The sequence below is a fragment of the Scyliorhinus torazame genome, chromosome 2 (assembly GCF_047496885.1).
Source record: "Scyliorhinus torazame isolate Kashiwa2021f chromosome 2, sScyTor2.1, whole genome shotgun sequence".
In the NCBI taxonomy this organism is placed as follows: Eukaryota; Metazoa; Chordata; class Chondrichthyes; order Carcharhiniformes; family Scyliorhinidae; genus Scyliorhinus; species Scyliorhinus torazame.
Genome location: NC_092708.1, coordinates 120,540,470 through 120,565,722, shown reverse-complemented (window position 1 = coordinate 120,565,722; position 25,253 = coordinate 120,540,470). Strand labels below are relative to the sequence as shown.

The 25,253-nt window shown below is 47.4% G+C and overlaps 1 protein-coding gene across 4 annotated transcripts in view; it reads right to left on the bottom strand.

The window, feature by feature from the left end:
- The window catches only part of rapgef4a (Rap guanine nucleotide exchange factor 4a), a 631,693-nt gene extending 606,645 nt beyond the window's left edge, over positions 1-25,048 (bottom strand). For all 4 annotated transcript variants that reach the window (XM_072476111.1, XM_072476137.1, XM_072476128.1 and 1 more), the window contains exon 1: positions 24,723-25,048. In XM_072476111.1, the coding sequence (XP_072332212.1) occupies positions 24,723-24,805 (83 nt within the window). In that variant the 5' untranslated portion in view covers positions 24,806-25,048. The remainder of the gene's footprint in view (positions 1-24,722) is intronic.
- Between the last annotated feature and the right edge of the window lie 205 nt (positions 25,049-25,253).

The window sequence follows — 25,253 nt, the reverse complement described above, 5'->3', positions numbered from 1 at the left end:
GAAACCTCTGCAATCGTGCCACTATAATGGTGTATTATAAGTTACCAGTCTTCACAAATAAAACATGGGACTCCATGTGCTGTTTTTAAAAAAGAGAATGCTGTCCACATGCCTGCCCCCTCAGGCAGATCCAGCAGAGCACAGGCCCGGTGCCTAGCGGGATAGAATGCCGCCTCCTGACATCAGCGCACTATCCCAGTATCGTCTCATCCTAACGTCAGCACGCTGTCCCAGTACTGCCTCCTCCTGACGTCTGTGTGCTGTCCCAGGAACAAATTTCTTATTAAAAAGGGCAGAGGCTTCGCACCAGAAGTGGTGAGAGAGAGCAGATCACGCATCCGGCACGTACACTGATGTCACGTGATCCGTGCTTTGACTGCAAAATCCAGAAGGAGAGATTCCTACATTTTGTAGCTACCAGCAAGCAAGGTGAGTGTGAAAAGAACTGAAGATGGATCAGTTTGTAATAAGGAAGAGAGGGCAAGAGACGCAACCAGGCCAGGAACTCACAACTGAATCTGTTGGAGAGAGCTTCTCAGGAGACTCCATGGCAGGACAAAGCAGTGCTGGTGTGAGCTCCAGGGCCTGTGATGAACAACCCATTAAGAAGAAGCTGAAATTGTAAACAGAGCAATGCAAAAATGCTTTTTGAAGGTGTGGCCTTATTAATTGTGCCAATGCAAATCAGGTTGCAATGCCCATGTGCGCTATGTGCAGGAAGCACTACCAAATGAAAGATTAAACCCTCAGAACTTCAAAAGCATTTGACAACTGAGCATGGCAACTTCGAGGACAAACCTCTTGATTTTTTTCAAAGGATGCAGCGAGAATTTAAACCATCAGCTGAAGTCCTTGGCAGAAATGTAACATTGGATAGCAAAACAAATGAGGTCATGAGGACCAAGAAGGCTCACCTGTCGCATTAAAGGTGAGCAAAAAGAGTCAGCCGCAAAGTTCGGGCAAAGTGGATCACGAAGGTTGGCCAGCGTGGGTCGCGAATGTCGACTGGTGTGGGTCGTGAATGTTGGCTGGCTGGCGTGGGTCCCGAGGGATAGCCGGTTGGTAAAAAATCAGTCCCGGGCAAAAAAGTTTGAAAAACACTGCCTTATCAGATTTAAACCATGACATTTTTTTGTTCAAATTCTTTCTTATCTATCATCCTCCCAAATGCTCTGAAAACCTCTTGGCATCACAGGATGAGGAACCGTGGTGCCCAAGCTGAATAAGGTGAGGATAGAGTGAATAGCGATTGAGTACAATCGGCCTACATTCTCTGGAGTTTAGGAAAATGAGGGATGATCTCATTTGAAATATATGGAATTATCAGAGGGCTGGATATGGGCACAGGACAGGAACATGGAGGTGATACATAAGTTCAGCCATGACCTTACTGAATTGCGCAGCATGCTCAAGGTGATGGATGTTCTACTCCTGCATATATTTATTGTGCTCTTATGTTTATTTCATCCTTGATCTAAATTTCCCTCACCCCAACTACACTCAAAGCACAGCACTTCTGCACCTAAGTCAATCTTACGATAAATGTAAACTATCCCATCCACACAGTCACTTCTTTAAATTATCATTCTGAGACGCCATGCCAACTCCAGGGTTTCTGCTTTTGACAAAACTGTTCTCAATTACTTCCTCATTTCCTTTAAATCGACACTATCCATCTGTTTCAGCTCTTCCAAAATTCATTCCCGGAAAATATCAACCCCAGTTCCTTGTCCAACACGGTTTCAAATTCTTAGGCCCAAATCTTCCATTCAGTGTTAGAACCCCTATTTCCTACCCTGATAAGACTAAAAAAAATACACATTTACCTTCCTCCAATTTTTCGGTGCAATTTTCTAATAGAGGATACTACAGAATTCAATCAGTGCAGGAAACATCAGAAGGAGCAATGGATAGAATCTGTGCAGAAACCACACACCTTCTTTACAGCACAAGCTGTTGTATTCTGTAAGAGGTTAATTGTCCCAAAACTTCTTTGAAAGGCTACAGAGAGAAGGTAAGTGGGTAAGGAGTAGACTGATAGGTGGGTAGGTTGGATCGGGGGGGAATCTGGTGGTGGGAGGTAGTCAGGTCATGTCAGGTTGAGGAAATCGGGGTGGGGGGGAGCAGATTCGGGTGGTGGGGGCTAGCCAGGGAAAATTGGGGTGTGAGGATTTATTATACCTCTGATGGACAATGTGTTAATTGCCAATCATCGCAGTTGTTCAATGTACTTGGCTCAGATATGAAAACGGATTAGTGGTTAACACTGCTGCCTCACAGCGCCAGAGACCAGAGTTTGATTCTGAACTTGGGTGACTGCAGAGTCTGCACGTTCTAATCTTGTCTGCGTGTGTTTCGTCCGGGTGCTGCGGTTTCCTCCCACAGTCCAAAGAAGTGAAGGTTAGGTGGATTGGCCATGATAAATTGCCCCTAGGTTGGGTTACGGGATAGGGTCGGGGATTGGGTCTAGGTAGAGTGCTCACTCAGTGAGTCGGTGCAGACTCGAGGGGTGAATGGCCTCTTTCTGCACTGTAGGGTTTCTATGATTCTATAACATATAGAGAAATAATCCAGGGAAATCATGCTTATTCTATTAATCAAAGAAATGATAAAGTTTATAATTACTGTAACATATATTATTTACAATGAAGACTGTACATTTATGTATTCTATGTTAAAGAAATTTATTTGGTGGCATATAGCTGGATTTCTTGTCTGACAGAATTGTATTAAATGTACATACTGAAGGTGAAGGGCATCACATTGAGGAATGTGATACATCCCAGTAAACTGTCATGTAATGGTAAGAGTTTTCTATTCAATCCTCGAGTCCAGACTTGGGAACTGTGGTAAACACCACTAGTGATATATTGTATGTATGACGGCACTGCCTGTGTATTAAAGGTACTACAGTAAATCCCAGCCTGCTGGCTCCTCCCAGTAGGCGGCGTATAAAAGTGTCTGCTCTCCTGCGCTGCTCCCATTCTGGTTCCAGCTACAGGAGGCACAACATCTTGTGCAATAAAGCCTCGATTGTTTCACCATTCTCGTCTCATGGTAATTGAGGGTACATCAGGAACCAGGGGCGGGATTCTCCCCTACCCGGCGGGGCGGGGGATTCCGGCGTAATGGAGTGGCGGGAACCACTCCGGCGTCGGGCCGCCCCAAAGGTGCGGAAGTCTCCACACCTTTAGGGGCCAAGCCCTCACCTGAGGGGCTAGGCCCGCGCCGGAGTGGTTTCCGCTGGGCGACGCATGCGAGGGAGCGTCGGCGGCTGCTGATGTCAACCCCGCGCATGCGCAGGGGAAGGAGTCTCTTCCGCCTCCGCCATAGTGAAGACCATGGCGAAGGAGGAAGAAAAAGAGTGCCATCACGGCACAGGCCCGCCCGCGGATCGGTGGGCCCCAATCGCGGGCCAGGCCACCGTGGGGGCACCCCCCAGGGCCAGATTGCCCCACGCCCCCCCCCCCAGGACCCTGGAGCCCGCCCGCGCCGCCTTGTCCCGCCGTTCAAAAGCTGGTTTAATCCACGCCGGCTGGAGATGGTTGACAGCGGCGGGACTTCGGCCCATCGCGGTCCGGAGAATCGCCGGGGGTGGGCCCGCCGACCAGCGCGGCGCGATTCCCGCCTCTGCCAACCGGCGTGGCGCGATTCCCGCCCCCGCCGAATCTCTGGTGGCGGAGAATTCGGGACACGGCGGGGGCGGGATTCACGCCAGCCCCCGGCGATTCTCCAATCCGGTGGGGGATCGGAGAATCGCGTCCCAGGTTACATTGTTCTATTGGGGGGTCAGAGCATTCTCGAGGTAGTTGGGGCCTGGGGACCAAGTTTAATTATTTGTATGCCATTTAATATGGCAGACCATTATGAGCCAATGTATTAAAGTTTGTCATAAAACGTGTAGGTGCAAATCATAAGCTGAGTTATTGTCACCGAACTAACAACCCTTTATGCAATGGTAAATACGGAGAAATCTACTAAAAAAAACACTAAATCACCTTTTATTTACCTTGGGGTTATTTTCAAGGTGCTCTCTCTAATGAAACTGTGATTTTCAGCAGAGGAGGGGCGGGGAAAATTGAAAGATCTACAAAAAGCACTGCTGCCTCACAGCACCAGGGACCCGGGTTCAATTCCGGCCTTGACTGTCTGTGTGGAGTTTGCACTTTCTCCTTGTGTCTACGTGGGTTTCCCCTGGGTGCTCCAGTTTCCTCCCACAGTCCAAAGGTATGGAGGTTAGGTGAATTGGCCGTGATAAATTGTGCCTTGGTGTCCAGGGTTGTGTGGGTTACGTGGGATTACGGGGTTGCAGGGATAGGGCAGGAGCCTGGCTTGGGTGCTCTTTCAGAGGGTCGGTGCGGACTCAATGGGCCAAATGGCCTCCTTCTGCACTGTAGGGATTCTATTCTATGATTCAAAATGTTTTTGGAGCATCTGTTACATTCAAGTCATCAGCTTCAAAGTGTCAAACTGTTAAGTGTTGAACAGAAGAAAGACACACTGGTTTCCGAGTTGTAAATTTAGAAGCGTTTAGTGATCTGAAAATTCCCCATATCAAGCAGCAAGTAAATTCAGGCCAACCTCTCCACAGTGTGTATCTAAGCAATGACCTTAACAAGATAGATCGGTCAGGGCAGCATATAAGCATTATCTAAGCTCCAGGCCACAGAGAACACATGAAAAACAGAAAAGATCCAACAGCTTTGATCATCTGCACAGACCTGGATTAATTACTAAAGAAAATAAAGAACAATACTAAACAAGATGTTAACCACTGCAGGTTCACTTGTCACCCAGCAGTTAATACTGTTTGCAGATGGGGCAGCATGGTGGCACAGTGGTTAGCACTGCTGCCTCACGGCGCTGAGGTCCCAGGTTCGATCCCGGCTCTGGGTCACTGTCCGTGTGGAGTTTGCACATTCTCCCCGTGTTTGCGTGGGTTTCGCCCCCACAATCCAAAAAGATGTGCAGGGTAGGTGGATTGGTCACGCTAAATTGCCCCTTAATTGGAAAAAAATAATTGGGTACTCGAAATTTATATTTAAAAAAAATACTGTTTGCAGATATCTTACTTTGTCTTTATTTGGCAAAACTAAATGAGGTGTAGCTGCTGTTTCACTGTCTAGCATTCATATCTATGATATTCTTCGAATTAGATCACTGACCAGAAGGCTCTCCTATTAATATATATATGTACCTACTCAGCTATTGTACAGATGAGTACCTATGTATAATTAATTGAAATCAATGCAGTAATAGCAAAGAATTCTGCTGCTGGCCCACAGACATACTGATGCCTTCTTGTGTGTAAAATAGCAGTGACCAGAGAAATTAGTCTACAAGGTCCTAGTCGCTTATAACATGATTACAGAAGTAACTTTTACCAACAGTATCAGCACATAATCGGTGTACTGCAAGCCCTGTGAAAATTAATCACATCAGTCATTAATGTTTAATCAATCTGAATCTTCAGAACCAAAGGGCGGGATTCTCCATTTCTGAGACTAAGGGCTGGATTCTGCGTTTTGGAGACTAAGTCCCCACGCCGGCGTGAAAACGATGGTCTTTTACGCCAAGAAAACTGGCGCAAAACAGCCACCGATTTCCCATTTTGCTGGGGGCTAGCAGGGAGGCAGCGCACAGCTCGCAGCTTGAGCTGCCGATATGGCCCTGAGCATTTCCGGTTACGTGGCCGCGCATGCGCACAGCGGCGGATTGCAGCGGCCGCGCCACGCTTCATGGCAGACTCAGCCCGCAAAAGTAGTGCCCCCCTTCGGCCACTCGCGTGCCCCGGACCGCCCACCCACAATGCACCCAGCCCCGAATGAAGCCCCCCCTACCTGTGGATTTGCCCTATCCCGACTGTGGCAGCGCCGGACTGAGTCCGCAGCCGCCACGCAAGGTTCCAGCACGGTGTGAGCACACGTAACCAACGCCGTTGTGAACTCGGCCGGTCAGGGACGTAGCATTGCGGTGCGGGCGTCAGGCAATGGCATGAAGCCGTGGATAATCGGTGCGGTTTTTCAGGGGGCAGAGAATACAAAATCCGGCGGCGCTCCCGATATTGGCGTCAAAACGGATTCTCTGCCCTGTCACTGAACGCGATTTTGGCACCGGAGAATCCAGCCCTCAGTGTTGAAGCCAATGCAGAATTTGTGGACTTTCACGACAAAAAACACGGCACCGAACCTGGATTGATTCAGCAACTGTGGTGGGGCTAGCACCGACACCATGTGGAACACAATCGATTCCAATGAAAAACGGTGTGGGATTCGCCGAGTCCGTAATTGACATTCGGGAGGCTGACAAGCTGCAGCCGTAAATACACATTGCAATCCTCACACGCTCATCCCAGCCAACAAGATGGCACTGGGTGCACTGGAGCGCGTCCATACAGCTGGGGGGGTGGCCTAAGTGGACATCTATGCGACCCGTGGCCCTAAGTTCACAGTGGGAAGTCCGAAGCGTTCACAGCTGCATGGTTGCCTTGCCAGCTGTGGCAATGGTGTTCCATGCCTGTCCACTCCGACCGCACAGCCATACTCCTGGCCAACCCCGCTACTCCTCACGGCCCTGGGAGAAGCCTCTCGGCCAGCGGCACAACTGTCAGCAAACTATGAGGCTGTTGGACACTTTCCATATCCCCTCTCTCTCCCTCAGTAGCCACAACACCGGCTTCATGATTTTGAGAAGCACAAGTGAACCGTGCCGTTGGGAACTCGACCCATCAGAGGCGGAGCATGGCGGAGGCCCTAGAGAATACCGGGTCGGGCCCACTAATGATATGCAAACGGTGTTTACTGTATGTGCTTCCCGGACCGTATTGACACCGTTGTTGAGCTGACTAAGAATTGCGATTTGGTGTCAAATCGGTGCCCGCCGCGATTTTAGCGTTGGAACCTATTCTCGCCGAATCGCATTTCGCGATTTTGCCGTGGGCCAACGGAGAATCCCGCCCAAAGTCTCCCAGGTCAATAAAAACAAATAATGCATCACCTATCTCACTTAACATGAAAGTAGTTAGGCTGTACATTCAATATCAGACAACCATTTTGGAGTGTGCAGGAAAGATCAACTCAGAAAGCATATGCTTTAAATCTATTGTTAAAATGACTATGACTTGAGTTGAAATACTTCATTAACATAGGATATAATATGTGGCTGCTTAGACAGTATAATCAGGATTTTGTTCCAGTAACATGCAAATACCTCTAAATATTGGGTGGAAAGTAAAGTAAATCACCATTGAGAGTACATCAGATAATATGCTTTCTTTGGGAAAAGGATGTTAATTCTGTAAAATGTTCTTTATCGTGCATTTTCCAATACTTTGGGTCTCTCTATCCCCTTGATGATGAAGGCTTCTGGAGTGTAGTAAAAAACCAATTGATTCACAGACAATTGTGAATAACGTGAAGCTGCCTTGGATGCAACTGAAGATGAAATTCAACTGTCTTCAAGTTTGCTTCATCGACTGTCAGCTTCCTGGATTTCCTTCCTTTTTTTCTCACCTCTTGCACCATTAGGTGGCTTTTTAGGACTTGTTCAATATCGATGACAAATGATGCTCACGTTATTCAGTTTATGCAAGTCCCAATCCTTTCTTTCAGCCGACTACTGGCATGTTTGGCAGCCACCCTGAGCCCAAACTTTCAGTCTCTTTTTTTTAAATTGATTGTCATCCTTTCCGATCTAGCAACTCTGCCCCTCTTACCAGCACCCCAACCCCCACTTCCTACTTTCTTGGATCTTGTTATTAACCACCTGCCATTTCTCAATCTGACTGTTTTATGTCCCATTCCATGCAGCACTGATCCTCTGCTGGCCTCCTCTCCTACACCCATCCCAGGCATTCCTCACTCTTGGAAGTGTCATTCTGCTCCAATGTTACTGGTTCTTCCAAAGTAGAAAACAACATTGTCTCTGCAAGGGTCCTCCCCTAGAGCAAAGCTCTCCAATCTCCTCCTGTTACTATACCCTCTCATCTGACCATTTCCTCACGTCTGTAATTACCACATTATTATTAAACATTATCCCTTGCAAATGAGTCTCTGATCGCCCATGACCTCACTAATCCTATTACTTCAGCACCTCTTCATTATCTGAATGCCTTGTCACAGGGTTTTTCAAACCCAGGGTCGCGTGCAGGTGGCGGGAGGGTCGTGGAGTGATTGGTCGAGGTGCTCCCGATCGCGGGAGAAGCGCCCAACAGCCACGACCAACTTTTAGGTTGAGAATGTCGGCCGGGACAGCCAGCAGCTGCAGCATTTTGCCTTGCTCCATCCGATTGACATCCTACTTATCCAATGGGTGATTAACTTTCCTAACATCACACCTGACGTTTAATTGTTCCGGTGACCAGTAGTAGGAGGCAGCGGTGGTACATCTGGCGCTGGGATTGTTGGAGCTTTGGGACTGTGAAGGACACGGAGAGTGGCCGAATGAAGTTTGTGTGAGGAGTGAGAATGGTGGGTAATGATGCTGGCAATCAGCACCAATTCACTGGCATCTACAAGTACTTCAATGTCAACACCATCACAGGGAGGAGGAAGCATGTGATAGCTACATATACAGTGAATGCAGCAATTTGTTTGTTCTTCAAACAGATCCATAAAGAACGCACCAGCAGCAATCACAGAAAATAAATGATGTGTGGCTCTCCTCTGGGGCAGGCCAAGTGGAATTTAAGGACCAGCATGTGAAATCTGTATGAACGTTTGAAACCTCTGCAATCGTGCCACTATAATGGTGTATTATAAGTTACCAGTCTTCACAAATAAAACATGGGACTCCATGTGCTGTTTTTAAAAAAGAGAATGCTGTCCACATGCCTGCCCCCTCAGGCAGATCCAGCAGAGCACAGGCCCGGTGCCTAGCGGGATAGAATGCCGCCTCCTGACATCAGCGCACTATCCCAGTATCGTCTCATCCTAACGTCAGCACGCTGTCCCAGTACTGCCTCCTCCTGACGTCTGTGTGCTGTCCCAGGAACAAATTTCTTATTAAAAAGGGCAGAGGCTTCGCACCAGAAGTGGTGAGAGAGAGCAGATCACGCATCCGGCACGTACACTGATGTCACGTGATCCGTGCTTTGACTGCAAAATCCAGAAGGAGAGATTCCTACATTTTGTAGCTACCAGCAAGCAAGGTGAGTGTGAAAAGAACTGAAGATGGATCAGTTTGTAATAAGGAAGAGAGGGCAAGAGACGCAACCAGGCCAGGAACTCACAACTGAATCTGTTGGAGAGAGCTTCTCAGGAGACTCCATGGCAGGACAAAGCAGTGCTGGTGTGAGCTCCAGGGCCTGTGATGAACAACCCATTAAGAAGAAGCTGAAATTGTAAACAGAGCAATGCAAAAATGCTTTTTGAAGGTGTGGCCTTATTAATTGTGCCAATGCAAATCAGGTTGCAATGCCCATGTGCGCTATGTGCAGGAAGCACTACCAAATGAAAGATTAAACCCTCAGAACTTCAAAAGCATTTGACAACTGAGCATGGCAACTTCGAGGACAAACCTCTTGATTTTTTTCAAAGGATGCAGCGAGAATTTAAACCATCAGCTGAAGTCCTTGGCAGAAATGTAACATTGGATAGCAAAACAAATGAGGTCATGAGGACCAAGAAGGCTCACCTGTCGCATTAAAGGTGAGCAAAAAGAGTCAGCCGCAAAGTTCGGGCAAAGTGGATCACGAAGGTTGGCCAGCGTGGGTCGCGAATGTCGACTGGTGTGGGTCGTGAATGTTGGCTGGCTGGCGTGGGTCCCGAGGGATAGCCGGTTGGTAAAAAATCGGTCCCGGGCAAAAAAGTTTGAAAAACACTGCCTTATCAGATTTAAACCATGACATTTTTTTGTTCAAATTCTTTCTTATCTATCATCCTCCCAAATGCTCTGAAAACCTCTTGGCATCACAGGATGAGGAACCGTGGTGCCCAAGCTGAATAAGGTGAGGATAGAGTGAATAGCGATTGAGTACAATCGGCCTACATTCTCTGGAGTTTAGGAAAATGAGGGATGATCTCATTTGAAATATATGGAATTATCAGAGGGCTGGATATGGGCACAGGGCAGGAACATGGAGGTGATACATAAGTTCAGCCATGACCTTACTGAATTGCGCAGCATGCTCAAGGTGATGGATGTTCTACTCCTGCATATATTTATTGTGCTCTTATGTTTATTTCATCCTTGATCTAAATTTCCCTCACCCCAACTACACTCAAAGCACAGCACTTCTGCACCTAAGTCAATCTTACGATAAATGTAAACTATCCCATCCACACAGTCACTTCTTTAAATTATCATTCTGAGACGCCATGCCAACTCCAGGGTTTCTGCTTTTGACAAAACTGTTCTCAATTACTTCCTCATTTCCTTTAAATCGACATTATCCATCTGTTTCAGCTCTTCCAAAATTCATTCCCGGAAAATATCAACCCCAGTTCCTTGTCCAACACGGTTTCAAATTCTTAGGCCCAAATCTTCCATTCAGTGTTAGAACCCCTATTTCCTACCCTGATAAGACTAAAAAAAATACACATTTACCTTCCTCCAATTTTTCAGTGCAATTTTCTAATAGAGGATACTACAGAATTCAATCAGTGCAGGAAACATCAGAAGGAGCAATGGATAGAATCTGTGCAGAAACCACACACCTTCTTTACAGCACAAGCTGTTGTATTCTGTAAGAGGTTAATTGTCCCAAAACTTCTTTGAAAGGCTACAGAGAGAAGGTAAGTGGGTAAGGAGTAGACTGATAGGTGGGTAGGTTGGATCGGGGGGGAATCTGGTGGTGGGAGGTAGTCAGGTCATGTCAGGTTGAGGAAATCGGGGTGGGGGGGAGCAGATTCGGGTGGTGGGGGCTAGCCAGGGAAAATTGGGGTGTGAGGATTTATTATACCTCTGATGGACAATGTGTTAATTGCCAATCATCGCAGTTGTTCAATGTACTTGGCTCAGATATTAAAACGGATTAGTGGTTAACACTGCTGCCTCACAGCGCCAGAGACCAGAGTTTGATTCTGAACTTGGGTGACTGCAGAGTCTGCACGTTCTAATCTTGTCTGCGTGTGTTTCGTCCGGGTGCTGCGGTTTCCTCCCACAGTCCAAAGAAGTGAAGGTTAGGTGGATTGGCCATGATAAATTGCCCCTAGGTTGGGTTACGGGATAGGGTCGGGGATTGGGTCTAGGTAGAGTGCTCACTCAGTGAGTCGGTGCAGACTCGAGGGGTGAATGGCCTCTTTCTGCACTGTAGGGTTTCTATGATTCTATAACATATAGAGAAATAATCCAGGGAAATCATGCTTATTCTATTAATCAAAGAAATGATAAAGTTTATAATTACTGTAACATATATTATTTACAATGAAGACTGTACATTTATGTATTCTATGTTAAAGAAATTTATTTGGTGGCATATAGCTGGATTTCTTGTCTGACAGAATTGTATTAAATGTACATACTGAAGGTGAAGGGCATCACATTGAGGAATGTGATACATCCCAGTAAACTGTCATGTAATGGTAAGAGTTTTCTATTCAATCCTCGAGTCCAGACTTGGGAACTGTGGTAAACACCACTAGTGATATATTGTATGTATGACGGCACTGCCTGTGTATTAAAGGTACTACAGTAAATCCCAGCCTGCTGGCTCCTCCAAGTAGGCGGCGTATAAAAGTGTCTGCTCTCCTGCGCTGCTCCCATTCTGGTTCCAGCTACAGGAGGCACAACATCTTGTGCAATAAAGCCTCGATTGTTTCACCATTCTCGTCTCATGGTAATTGAGGGTACATCAGGAACCAGGGGCGGGATTCTCCCCTACCCGGCGGGGCGGGGGATTCCGGCGTAATGGAGTGGCGGGAACCACTCCGGCGTCGGGCCGCCCCAAAGGTGCGGAGGTCTCCACACCTTTAGGGGCCAAGCCCTCACCTGAGGGGCTAGGCCCGCGCCGGAGTGGTTTCCGCTGGGCGACGCATGCGAGGGAGCGTCGGCGGCTGCTGATGTCAACCCCGCGCATGCGCAGGGGAAGGAGTCTCTTCCGCCTCCGCCATAGTGAAGACCATGGCGAAGGAGGAAGAAAAAGAGTGCCATCACGGCACAGGCCCGCCCGCGGATCGGTGGGCCCCAATCGCGGGCCAGGCCGTGGGGGCACCCCCCAGGGCCAGATTGCCCCACGCCCCCCCCCCCAGGACCCTGGAGCCTGCCCGCGCCGCCTTGTCCCGCCGTTCAAAAGCTGGTTTAATCCACGCCGGCTGGAGATGGTTGACAGCGGCGGGACTTCGGCCCATCGCGGGCCGGAGAATCGCCGGGGGTGGGCCCGCCGACCAGCGCGGCGCGATTCCCGCCTCCGCCAACCGGCGTGGCGCGATTCCCGCCCCCGCCGAATCTCTGGTGGCGGAGAATTCGGGACACGGCGGGGGCGGGATTCACGCCAGCCCCCGGCGATTCTCCAATCCGGTGGGGGATCGGTGAATCGCGTCCCAGGTTACATTGTTCTATTGGGGGGTCAGAGCATTCTCGAGGTAGTTGGGGCCTGGGGACCAAGTTTAATTATTTGTATGCCATTTAATATGGCAGACCATTATGAGCCAATGTATTAAAGTTTGTCATAAAACGTGTAGGTGCAAATCATAAGCTGAGTTATTGTCACCGAACTAACAACCCTTTATGCAATGGTAAATACGGAGAAATCTACTAAAAAAAACACTAAATCACCTTTTATTTACCTTGGGGTTATTTTCAAGGTGCTCTCTCTAATGAAACTGTGATTTTCAGCAGAGGAGGGGCGGGGAAAATTGAAAGATCTACAAAATGCACTGCTGCCTCACAGCACCAGGGACCCGGGTTCAATTCCGGCCTTGACTGTCTGTGTGGAGTTTGCACTTTCTCCTTGTGTCTACGTGGGTTTCCCCTGGGTGCTCCAGTTTCCTCCCACAGTCCAAAGGTATGGAGGTTAGGTGAATTGGCCGTGATAAATTGTGCCTTGGTGTCCAGGGTTGTGTGGGTTACGTGGGATTACGGGGTTGCAGGGATAGGGCAGGAGCCTGGCTTGGGTGCTCTTTCAGAGGGTCGGTGCGGACTCAATGGGCCAAATGGCCTCCTTCTGCACTGTAGGGATTCTATTCTATGATTCAAAATGTTTTTGGAGCATCTGTTACATTCAAGTCATCAGCTTCAAAGTGTCAAACTGTTAAGTGTTGAACAGAAGAAAGACACACTGGTTTCCGAGTTGTAAATTTAGAAGCGTTTAGTGATCTGAAAATTCCCCATATCAAGCAGCAAGTAAATTCAGGCCAACCTCTCCACAGTGTGTATCTAAGCAATGACCTTAACAAGATAGATCGGTCAGGGCAGCATATAAGCATTATCTAAGCTCCAGGCCACAGAGAACACATGAAAAACAGAAAAGATCCAACAGCTTTGATCATCTGCACAGACCTGGATTAATTACTAAAGAAAATAAAGAACAATACTAAACAAGATGTTAACCACTGCAGGTTCACTTGTCACCCAGCAGTTAATACTGTTTGCAGATGGGGCAGCATGGTGGCACAGTGGTTAGCACTGCTGCCTCACGGCGCTGAGGTCCCAGGTTCGATCCCGGCTCTGGGTCACTGTCCGTGTGGAGTTTGCACATTCTCCCTGTGTTTGCGTGGGTTTCGCCCCCACAATCCAAAAAGATGTGCAGGGTAGGTGGATTGGTCACGCTAAATTGCCCCTTAATTGGAAAAAAATAATTGGGTACTCGAAATTTATATTTTAAAAAAATACTGTTTGCAGATATCTTACTTTGTCTTTATTTGGCAAAACTAAATGAGGTGTAGCTGCTGTTTCACTGTCTAGCATTCATATCTATGATATTCTTCGAATTAGATCACTGACCAGAAGGCTCTCCTATTAATATATATATGTACCTACTCAGCTATTGTACAGATGAGTACCTATGTATAATTAATTGAAATCAATGCAGTAATAGCAAAGAATTCTGCTGCTGGCCCACAGACATACTGATGCCTTCTTGTGTGTAAAATAGCAGTGACCAGAGAAATTAGTCTACAAGGTCCTAGTCGCTTATAACATGATTACAGAAGTAACTTTTACCAACAGTATCAGCACATAATCGGTGTACTGCAATCCCTGTGAAAATTAATCACATCAGTCATTAATGTTTAATCAATCTGAATCTTCAGAACCAAAGGGCGGGATTCTCCATTTCTGAGACTAAGGGCTGGATTCTGCGTTTTGGAGACTAAGTCCCCACGCCGGCGTGAAAACGATGGTCTTTTACGCCAAGAAAACTGGCGCAAAACAGCCACCGATTTCCCATTTTGCTGGGGGCTAGCAGGGAGGCAGCGCACAGCTCGCAGCTTGAGCTGCCGATATGGCCCTGAGCATTTCCGGTTACGTGGCCGCGCATGCGCACAGCGGCGGATTGCAGCGGCCGCGCCACGCTTCATGGCAGACTCAGCCCGCAAAAGTAGTGCCCCCCTTCGGCCACTCGCGTGCCCCGGACCGCCCACCCACAATGCACCCAGCCCCGAATGAAGCCCCCCCTACCTGTGGATTTGCCCTATCCCGACTGTGGCAGCGCCGGACTGAGTCCGCAGCCGCCACGCAAGGTTCCAGCACGGTGTGAGCACACGTAACCAACGCCGTTGTGAACTCGGCCGGTCAGGGACGTAGCATTGCGGTGCGGGCGTCAGGCAATGGCATGAAGCCGTGGATAATCGGTGCGGTTTTTCAGGGGGCAGAGAATACAAAATCCGGCGGCGCTCCCGATATTGGCGTCAAAACGGATTCTCTGCCCTGTCACTGAACGCGATTTTGGCACCGGAGAATCCAGCCCTCAGTGTTGAAGCCAATGCAGAATTTGTGGACTTTCACGACAAAAAACACGGCACCGAACCTGGATTGATTCAGCAACTGTGGTGGGGCTAGCACCGACACCATGTGGAACACAATCGATTCCAATGAAAAACGGTGTGGGATTCGCCGAGTCCGTAATTGACATTCGGGAGGCTGACAAGCTGCAGCCGTAAATACACATTGCAATCCTCACACGCTCATCCCAGCCAACAAGATGGCACTGGGTGCACTGGAGCGCGTCCATACAGCTGGGGGGGTGGCCTAAGTGGACATCTATGCGACCCGTGGCCCTAAGTTCACAGTGGGAAGTCCGAAGCGTTCACAGCTGCATGGTTGCCTTGCCAGCTGTGGCAATGGTGTTCCATGCCTGTCCACTCCGACCGCACAGCCATACTCCTGGCCAACCCCGCTACTCCTCACGGCCCTGGGAGAAGCCTCTCGGCCAGCGGCACAACTGTCAGCAAACTATGAGGCTGTTGGACACTTTCCATCTCCCCTCTCTCTCCCTCAGTAGCCACAACACCGGCTTCATGATTTTGAGAAGCACAAGTGAACCGTGCCGTTGGGAACTCGACCCATCAGAGGCGGAGCATGGCGGAGGCCCTAGAGAATACCGGGTCGGGCCCACTAATGATATGCAAACGGTGTTTACTGTATGTGCTTCCCGGACCGTATTGACACCGTTGTTGAGCTGACTAAGAATTGTGATTTGGTGTCAAATCGGTGCCCGCCGCGATTTTAGCGTTGGAACCTATTCTCGCCGAATCGCATTTCGCGATTTTGGCGTGGGCCAACGGAGAATCCCGCCCAAAGTCTCCCAGGTCAATAAAAACAAATAATGCATCACCTATCTCACTTAACATGAAAGTAGTCAGGCTGTACATTCAATATCAGACAACCATTTTGGAGTGTGCAGGAAAGATCAACTCAGAAAGCATATGCTTTAAATCTATTGTTAAAATGACTATGACTTGAGTTGAAATACTTCATTAACATAGGATATAATATGTGGCTGCTTAGACGGTATAATCAGGATTTTGTTCCAGTAACATGCAAATACCTCTAAATATTGGGTGGAAAGTAAAGTAAATCACCATTGAGAGTACATCAGATAATATGCTTTCTTTGGGAAAAGGATGTTAATTCTGTAAAATGTTCTTTATCGTGCATTTTCCAATACTTTGGGTCTCTCTATCCCCTTGATGATGAAGGCTTCTGGAGTGTAGTAAAAAACCAATTGATTCACGAATGTCTTTCATGTAAGGAATCTGCCATCCCTCCCTATCCGGCTGACTTACTCTCGGGGCAATGGAGAATTAACAATAAATCCTGCCATTCCAGTATCTCTCAAATCCCAATGGCAACAATTATGTATATATGCAGGCTGACTTACAATAATCTTTGCTCTTAGAAATGTAACAGTCAAACTATCTTATTAAAGTAGTCAGATGACAAACATTCTACATTATGTAAACATCACAAATAGTCTCAATGAACAGCTGAGTATAATCAGGGTGTGTAACACTGATATATTTTGTGTATATTCTTCTATTATTGCAACGTATCTTCATGCATATGGAGCTATATATTAAGCTTATGTTCAATAAACTTAATTCAAATCATTCAAATGTATTCATTGTTACCAATATCTAAATTCAATATTGAGCTCGATAACCAGAAGCTGTGCAGTGCTTCTCATACTATCATAGTATGTTATGACCCAAAGGGGGAACAACTTGCATTTATATAGCACCTTTCACAACCTTAGGAAGTACCAACATGCTTTACAGCTAAATAAGTAATTTTGAAATATAGGATGCACAGCTGCCAAAATGCACACAGCAAGATCTCACAAAACATGAGTGTGGAAAAGAGCAGACCATGGTTGTGGATTAAATATTGGTCAGGATTCTAGGGAGAATTCTTTGAAATAGTGCCACGGAATCTCTTCCATCCACTTCAGAGGGCAGAAGGTGTTTCACATTCATATCCCATTCAAAAGATGACACCCCTGACAGTGCAACACTCACTCAGTACTGGAGCTCCTGCTTAAATTAAGCCGTTAAATGGGAATTGGGGCACAACTCAGAGGTGAGAGTGCAGATGACACTCTGGTCAGCAATGGAAGCTGGGATCACTATCACACTCTATGGCATTTCATTACTTCATGGCGACTAAATCCCAGTGGCATTGTCTCTCTGTCTCACACATGCACTGTATTCTTGTTTTGAATAAGCAATGCACAAATGAAGAATACCACACAACAGGCGCGATCTACAGGCTACGTCGCGCTCCTATGAGAGGGCGACATGGCCGGTAGATGCTGGGTGAAGCCTCCCATCGGCTTCCCGACAGCCACGACAACTTGCAGGATCTACCCAAGTACCACGAGGTGTAGGGATCAGGAACATGACCACAATGGGCGGGACCAAGCCACGCTCACGTATGTCGGCCTTAAATCTGCTTTAGGCCTACTTACCCGGGTATATGCCAGCTTCAATGGATCTACTGGTCTCCCCAGGGAGGCCACAGCTGGGCACCATTCAGTACTGGTCCATACAAATGTGGACCAGGCGGAACGGCACACGGGAGGGAGGGTGGGGCGGGGGGGGGGGGGGGTCTTCCAGGCCATCGAAAGAGTGGCCAGGGAGAGTGCAGGGTGGCCCCTTGGCCCTCCCCCTCGAACACGGGCACTTTGGAATTGTCAGCCTGGTACCTTGACACTTACAAGCCGGCAGGAGCACTGCCAGTGTGCCAATGAAAGGGTGCCAGGCTGGCACTGCCAAGAGTCAAGGCTCAAGGGGGGGCTATGCCCATGAAAGGAGGGTGTAAGGGGGTATGAACAGTGGGGGGTGCAGGGCAGGTAAGGGGCCTCTGGGAGGTAGCAGGGGGCTGGGATGACGGGTGGGAGTCCTGAAAGGGGAGGTCTGTAAGGGGCTGTGGGGTGGAGCCTGAAGAACATGGCGGGCTGTCCTCACTTGGGGCGGTAATGCCCATGTTTGTGGGGGGTGACGCTGTCCATGGGTGGGGGTTGTGGAGGACTCACAAGCTCACTTTGAGATTAGGACACCCTTTCAAAATGGCGGCCCAATGTCTGAGCTCAGCTCCACAGTGATTAAAACATTTTTAAGTGTCGGCTAAACTGGTGAGACACTCCCCAGGGCCCAAAAAAGTGATGAAGTGTGGCGAACACGCCAGAAGAGCCAACAGGAAACTCCCAGCATTTTTTTCTCGCAGTAAAATACTTTTCACTGTACCTTGATACACATGATAATAAACAAATCCAATCCAATCCAAAATTATACTTAAGAGTCTTTTCCGTTAAATCGCGCCCGACATGTCTAGCAGCATCGTAGAACATGCAAAAAATAGTGTTCAATCATAGCATCTCCACATCATCATATTTTATGTTATGCTGTTCCTGTTCAAAGAAGTACAAATGTGCTTGCATGCAGATAGCTTCTTGCCCTCAGAATATTGCAACGGATTTCATAACAAACTTAGCATTTTCAGGGTTTTTTTGGCGATGTTGGCGAGGCGAAATTTGATCTGGACACCACAACAATTCCCTCCTCTTCTTTGCAAGGTGCCATGAAAGATTTTACATCCATCAGAACTGCTAAATAGGGTCATGGTTTAACATCTCATCCAAAAGCAAGTACCTCCAATAAGGCAGCATTTCGTCAGTACTACATTAAAGTATCAGCCGAGAATATGTGCTCCAGATTGGAGGCTTGAATCAACTTAGCGAGAAAGAGCCAAATCTTCCTCCAGGCTCGGAAAAACCCAACCTGCACAAATGTGCAGCTCACAAATTGCACACCTGAACCACTTGTTACTTCATGGGCCACTTTGGTCATTTAACACCAAGATTGGGTTTACAGTGCAGTTTACAAGCCGTGCTAGAGAGCGTGAGCTTGTGTGGGAAAGTGTCGCTTCATTTTAAATGAGATACCGTATCAATGGGGATGGCATTGTGTTTTGCACACGAGACCAGTGTGTTTCAACCTTTTTTTCCCGGGACCCGCTTTTACCAAACGGCCCACCTTAGAGACCCACGCCGGCTGACTTTCGTAGCACACCATTTTCACTTACCTTTAATGCGACAGGTGAGCCTGCTTGGTCCTCACGATCTCACTCCAACTAGGTTCACGGGGGAGAGGGCAATGCGCATATCAGATGCAGAGTTCAGCCGGTTCCTTTGTGCTGTTTTCATCTTTGTGAGGACGGAAAATCCAACCTTGCACATGTAGGTCATTGTGAAGGGTAATAGCAACAAGATGATTATTTTACTCAGCACTGGATAGTCCTCAGAGACATTTCTCCAGAATGCTGACAGCCTGATGGACTTGTGGTGTGTTTTTAATGTGTTTGTCACAGGTGAGGCGCAGAAGTTCAGTCTCTTCATTTGGAGTAGGCCGAAAGCTAATAATTGATTCTGGGGTCTCAAACTCAAAACAAATTCTTTTCCCACCTCTTCTCTTTCAAAATCTGAAACTTGCACTCTGGAAAATAGCGACAAAAACTGTTGATCAGTTCAGCCACATGCAACTGAACGAGGCTTGCCAGTCTATTGACCATTCCCTTACTAACACTGTATCGTAGCAGTGTGGGGAACATGTAGTAGTTTTAGCTTTCTACTTGCGCTTACCAAATGTTCAATGACTTTTCAGAATGCATCTATTTCTTCACTGTGCCAAAAGCAAACATCATCCTTCCCATGCAATTTGAGGTTCAGTTCATTTCAAATTGAAAAGGTGACTGCCAGGTAAGACATAGTTATCCTCCAAGTTTCATCATCAAACAAATCAGCCAGAGGGGACAATTTCTCAAGGAGGAAAGCGTGGATTTCATACCTCAGTTTGCAAGCTCTGACAAGCACCCGATCCCATGACAGCCAACACACCCCTGTGTGGAACAATAAATGTGTGTGCTCGACCTCCATAATGAAACACAGAGCCGCAAAAAGTCTAGTATTAAGTGCATTGCGTTTAATGAAATTCACAACTTTTACAATTCCTTCCAACACCACTTCAAGATCAGATATAATTCCTCATGGTCAATAAACAATGATTCCAAACAATGCCCAGAGCAGCTGCCTCCTTAATCCTTCTTATAAGTGCACTGTTTTTCCCAGTCATATTGGCTGCCCCATTGCCTGTGATTCCTTTCCAATGAGGCCAGTTGAGTCCGCACTTTCCAACCACATATCTATTCAATGCATCATAAATCTGTGCCCCAGTTGTGCTGGTTGGCAATATCAGACAGCTCAACAAATACTCAACAAATTCATTGTACCAAACATACCTAATGTAAAATAGCAAGGTATGTTTGGTTGAAACATCTGGGGCAGGATTCTCTGTTAGCTGACGCTGAAATCGGGAAAGGTGATTGGGCGGATAGTCGGTTCCGACACGGCAGGTGCTGATTTGACGCCAAATCACAATGCTCCAGCACCTCGACAGTGGAGCCAATGGATTCTGGAACGCACGTACAGTAGACACTGTTTGCATATCATTAGTGGGCCTGACCCGGTATTCTCCGTGGACTCCGCGATTCTCCACTTCTGATGGGCCGAGTTCCCGAAGGCAAAGTTCACTTGTGCTTTTAAAAATAATGAAACTGGTGTGGCGGCTGCTGAGGGACAGAGAAGGGGTACAGAAGGTGTCCAACATCACCATAGTTTGCTGACAGTTGTGCCGCTGACCAGGGGGCTTCTGCCAGGGCCGGGGGGGGTAGTGAGGGGTGGTCAGGAAGTGGGCTGTAGGGTCAGGGTGGACGGACATGGAGCACCATTGCCGCAAACAGCAAGGCAGCCATGCAGCTGCACACATGGCTAACAGCCCACTTTGAACATAGTGCCACAGGTCGAATAGATGCCCCCCAGGGCATCCCCCTGGGTGCCCTCTGGCCCCAGCTGACCCATCAGCTGTACGGGCACGCTCCAGCACAACCAGTGCCATCTTGTTGGCTGGGATAAGTGTATGTGCAGCTTGTCAGCCTCCCAAGTGTCGATCACAGATGAGGCAAATCCTGCACCATTTTTCAATGGAATCGATTGTGTTCCACGCAGCACTGATGCTAGCCCCTCAACAGTAGCGGAATCGGTCCAGGTGTGTGCTGGTTTTCCTGCCATAAGAATTCATGGATTGTGTGTTGGCGTCAACACTTGAGGCTGGATTCTCCGATTTTGAGGTTATGTCCGGAGTATGTGTCAAGTCTTACAACCAAAAAGTCGCCCCCCCCCCCCCCCCCCCCCCACACCGATGCTCCACCCGCTGGGGAGCTAGCAGCTGCGCCACATAAAGCCCCCGACTTTACCTGCAGATATGAACGGAGAATTGCTGGGTCCGTGGCCACGCATGTGCACTGCAGTGATCTGCAGCGGTCACGCCGTACAACATGGGGCCGGACCCAGCCTGCCAGATAGTGCCCCCTGTAACGCCAGTCGCCATCCCTGGACCACCCCCCACCAGTCCCCCTAGCCCCCGCTGAACCCCCACCCCCTCCCGGGCTGTGGCGGCGCTGGACACAGCCCGCATCCGCCACGCGAAGTCCCTGAAAAGTGTGAGCACACGCGCCCCAAGCCATCAGGATGTCGGCCCATCGGGGGTGGAGCATCGCGGGAGGGCCTTAGGTGACGCCTTCCCAACAGCGTGCAGCGTACTCAGCGATGATACTGTTTTTGAGGGGGACGGAGCATCTGAAAAACGGCGCCGCCCCCGATTTCGGCATAAAAAACAATTCTCCAGCCAATCGCCGAACGAGATTTCGCCGTCGGCAATCGGATAATCCAGCCCTTAGTCTCAGAAACGGAGAATCCCCCCTCTGGACTTTCATCCAGTTGTATTGAGAACTCCTGTGCTGACTTTAAACGAGAAATAAGCTGGACTTCTAAATTCTCAGTCATATCACAAATTTGACGAGCCACTTTATCGCTAAGATGAATGCATTTCAGTTTTTCAGCTGAACTCTCATTTAAGACCGTACAAGCCATGTCTAATGCTTCAGGAATTAAGCTCTCTGATATAGTGTGGAGCATTTTCTCTTTAGCTACACGGTAAGCTATCATGTAAGAGGCTAATTGTGCTTTGTAATTCAATATTACATTTCTGCTAAGGGCTTCAGCTGGTGATTTGAGATTAAGCTCTTGCTTCATCCTTTGAAAAAAATCAAGAGGTTTGTCTTTGAACTCGTTATGCATCGTCTTCAAATGCATTTGAAGTTTTGAGAGTTCCAAACTTTCATTTGCCAGTACTTCCCGGCATATAATACACATGGGCCTTGCATTCTGATTTGCACAGACATAATTAACAAAGCCATACCTCAAGAAATCATCTTCAAACTGCTTTGTTCCCGATTTCAGTTTCTTCTTAGTAGGCTGTTCACCAGAGATTCTGGAGCTCTGTATGCAGCTCACACTAGCACTGCTTTATCCTGCCATAGACTCTCCTGTGCAGCTCACACTAGCACTGCTTTGGCCTGCCAAAGACTCTCCTGCGTACCTCACACTAGCATTACATTGTCCTGCCATAGACTCTATTGAGCAGCTCACACTAGCATTACTTTGTCCTGCCATAGACTCTATTGAGCAGCTCACACTAGCACTACTTTGTCCTGCCAAAGACACTACTGAGCAGCTCACACTAGCACTACTTTGTCCTGCTGTGGATTCCCCTGTGCAGCTCTCTCCAGCAGATTCAGTTGTGAGATCGTAGCCTGTTTATGTCTCTGGTCCTCTCTTCCTTATAACAAAATGATGCATCTTCAGTCCTGTTGCTTGCTAGCTCACAGCTAGAAAATGGACAAATTTTTCCTCTGTGATTTCATGCAAAAGCACGGACGTACAGGGTACGTGATGTCAGTGTACATGCCAGGCATGTGACCTGCTCTCTGACGCCTCTTCTGGCGGGAAGACTGCGTCGTTCGCACTTAAAGGCGAGTCACAGCCGGCATTCTGAACATAAAAGCCGGTCGCGGCTGTTGAGCGCTTCCCCCGCGATAGGGAATGCCATGACATTCCCAACCCACAAAAAGACAGAGGAAAATGGTGCAGATTGGGGAATGCAGAGGAATGTTGGATTTCCTCCAAAGAAAAAGCTGTGTGACCTTTTGGTGCACCAAAACGCTCCTCTGCAGCCAGACAGAAAATTGGCCCAAAAAGGTGCTATCAACTGAGGCAAGATGACACTGAAAGACAAAAGTTTACAATTACGAGACTATGGCATCAATTGAAGTCAATTGTTGGGAGCATAAATAAATAAAATTCTCTTTTCTGACACAGGGGAGGAACAGTGGTATTGCCACTGGTCTAGTAATCCAGAGGTCAAACATAATGCTCTGGGAACCCAGATTCAAATCCCACCATGGCGGATGTTGAAATTTGAATTAAAAATGTCTGGAATTAAACATTTAATGATGACCATGAAACCATTGTCAACTGTCGTAAAAACCCATCTGGTTCACTCATGCCCATTGGGGAAGGAAATCTGCCAACCTTACCTGGTCTGGCCTACATGTGAGTCTCGACCCACAGCAATGTGGTTGAATCTTAAATTAGGGGTTGGCAATTAGGGATGGGCAACAAATGCTGGCCCAGCCAGCGATACCCACATCCAATTTAGGAATTTTAAAAAACTGAATATTTTAACTCAAGTTTGAAGTGAGCTTTAATGCATCTTGCTACCTTACATATGTTGTTTTCAGTGTAAATTTTGCAAATTATTATCCACTAAAGAATAACAATGCCTGATGCATATCTTAACTATCATCCTAACATGTGAGCTTATATTACTGCCTTGGATTTGCCTGTTCATATACTAATTTAATTCCTTGTGAATTTTAACATTAATTTTCATCAATCCACATTATGTCAATGAATGATGTACACAACAGAGCATCACAAAAGCTGCAGGTGCATTTGTAAATTTTCTGTATGATTATTGGGAATTACTGCTTTATAGATATGCACACAAACATTGGAAAATCGCTTGTCTACCGTTTTATATCAATCGCATTTTAACAAGATACCAATGTAATAAACATCATATTTGCTGTTTATAAATTAAGAGCAAGCTTCAATCATCAAGTATTCATTTTACTGAAAATGAAGCTTTAAGGAGTCGCGTGTAATTTTAAGAACAAAATATTGGGTTTGAATTTCAAGAAAACGTTTAGAGGCAGCTGAAATCTTTAATTGCCCAAGAGTAAATAATGCAGCATTATTTAATTATAGTGTACAAACTATATACCATCACTTTAATGTACAAAAAGGTAGGCCTACACATCCACTTTGCCTTGCCTTTTTCACCACTGGCATTAGAAATGAACTGGTGGAACGGGGCACCAAACTCAGCATCACAGTATTCCCACTGAAACATGTGGTTCAGAAATGCACATACTCCAAATAAAATCCTCCCAAATATCAAAGTTGGTAACATTTCTCTGCGGAAATTACAGGTGTCGTTTCTTTAAAATGGGTCTTTAAATAGAGCATTGGCACATGTGGTATTTAGACTGATTACGGATATAAATATACAAAATAACAGCATTCTCCTATCGCGGTACTTGTGTGTTTGAAATAAGCAGCGAACCGGCAGTTCTTTGGTAATCAGGGAAATCGCTCGCAATGTATTATATAAAATATTGATATTGTTCAGAGATAGGGGAGAAAATCTGCATCTCCTAACCTGACTGCCTGTCATTGTAAGCTAGTCCAAAGTCATTAAAACGCCTATTGTTATCATCGCGCTTGATTTCATTCTCTACGAAGCAAAACGGAGGGTTGGTTCTGAGAAATCTCTTGCCGCATTGTTTTCCGTGTTTGAAAGGTTCCCAGTTGACATTTCCTTTCCTACCTTTTATCCAGACAGGCGACCCATTCTGTTGATGCTGAAGACTGGGACGAGGTATGAACAGCGACCATGGCTGGGGGGATCATGAGCTCAGCAGCTGCAGAGACTTCCAGAGGGGGATCCAGTCAACGGGAGGTGCTTGCTGGCTCGGCCGGGGCTGGGAAAACCATTCTCCCTCTCACACTTTAATCCTACAAAGATGGAAAAAAAGGCTTGACGTCAGGGTGCCGAAGCCAGAGGCGCGCTTGTGCTTGATAGAGAGAAAGTGCAGGATGTGTGTGGGTGTTGCATTCGAGTGGCCACAGCAGCTGTCTGTATCAGAGAGAAGGGGAGGAGAGCTGGTGCAGAGCACTGACAGCAGGGTGTGTGATGGATGCTGATGTGCTGCCGAATTAGCAACCAGGCCGTCACTCGGGATTTGAGCAACAAGTGCAAAATTAAACATTTCACAATGAAATCTCGCTCTGAGTTTTGATGCCCCGGCACATTTTACTGCATACAGCAACATTAATATCCCGCAATCGGGATGAACCT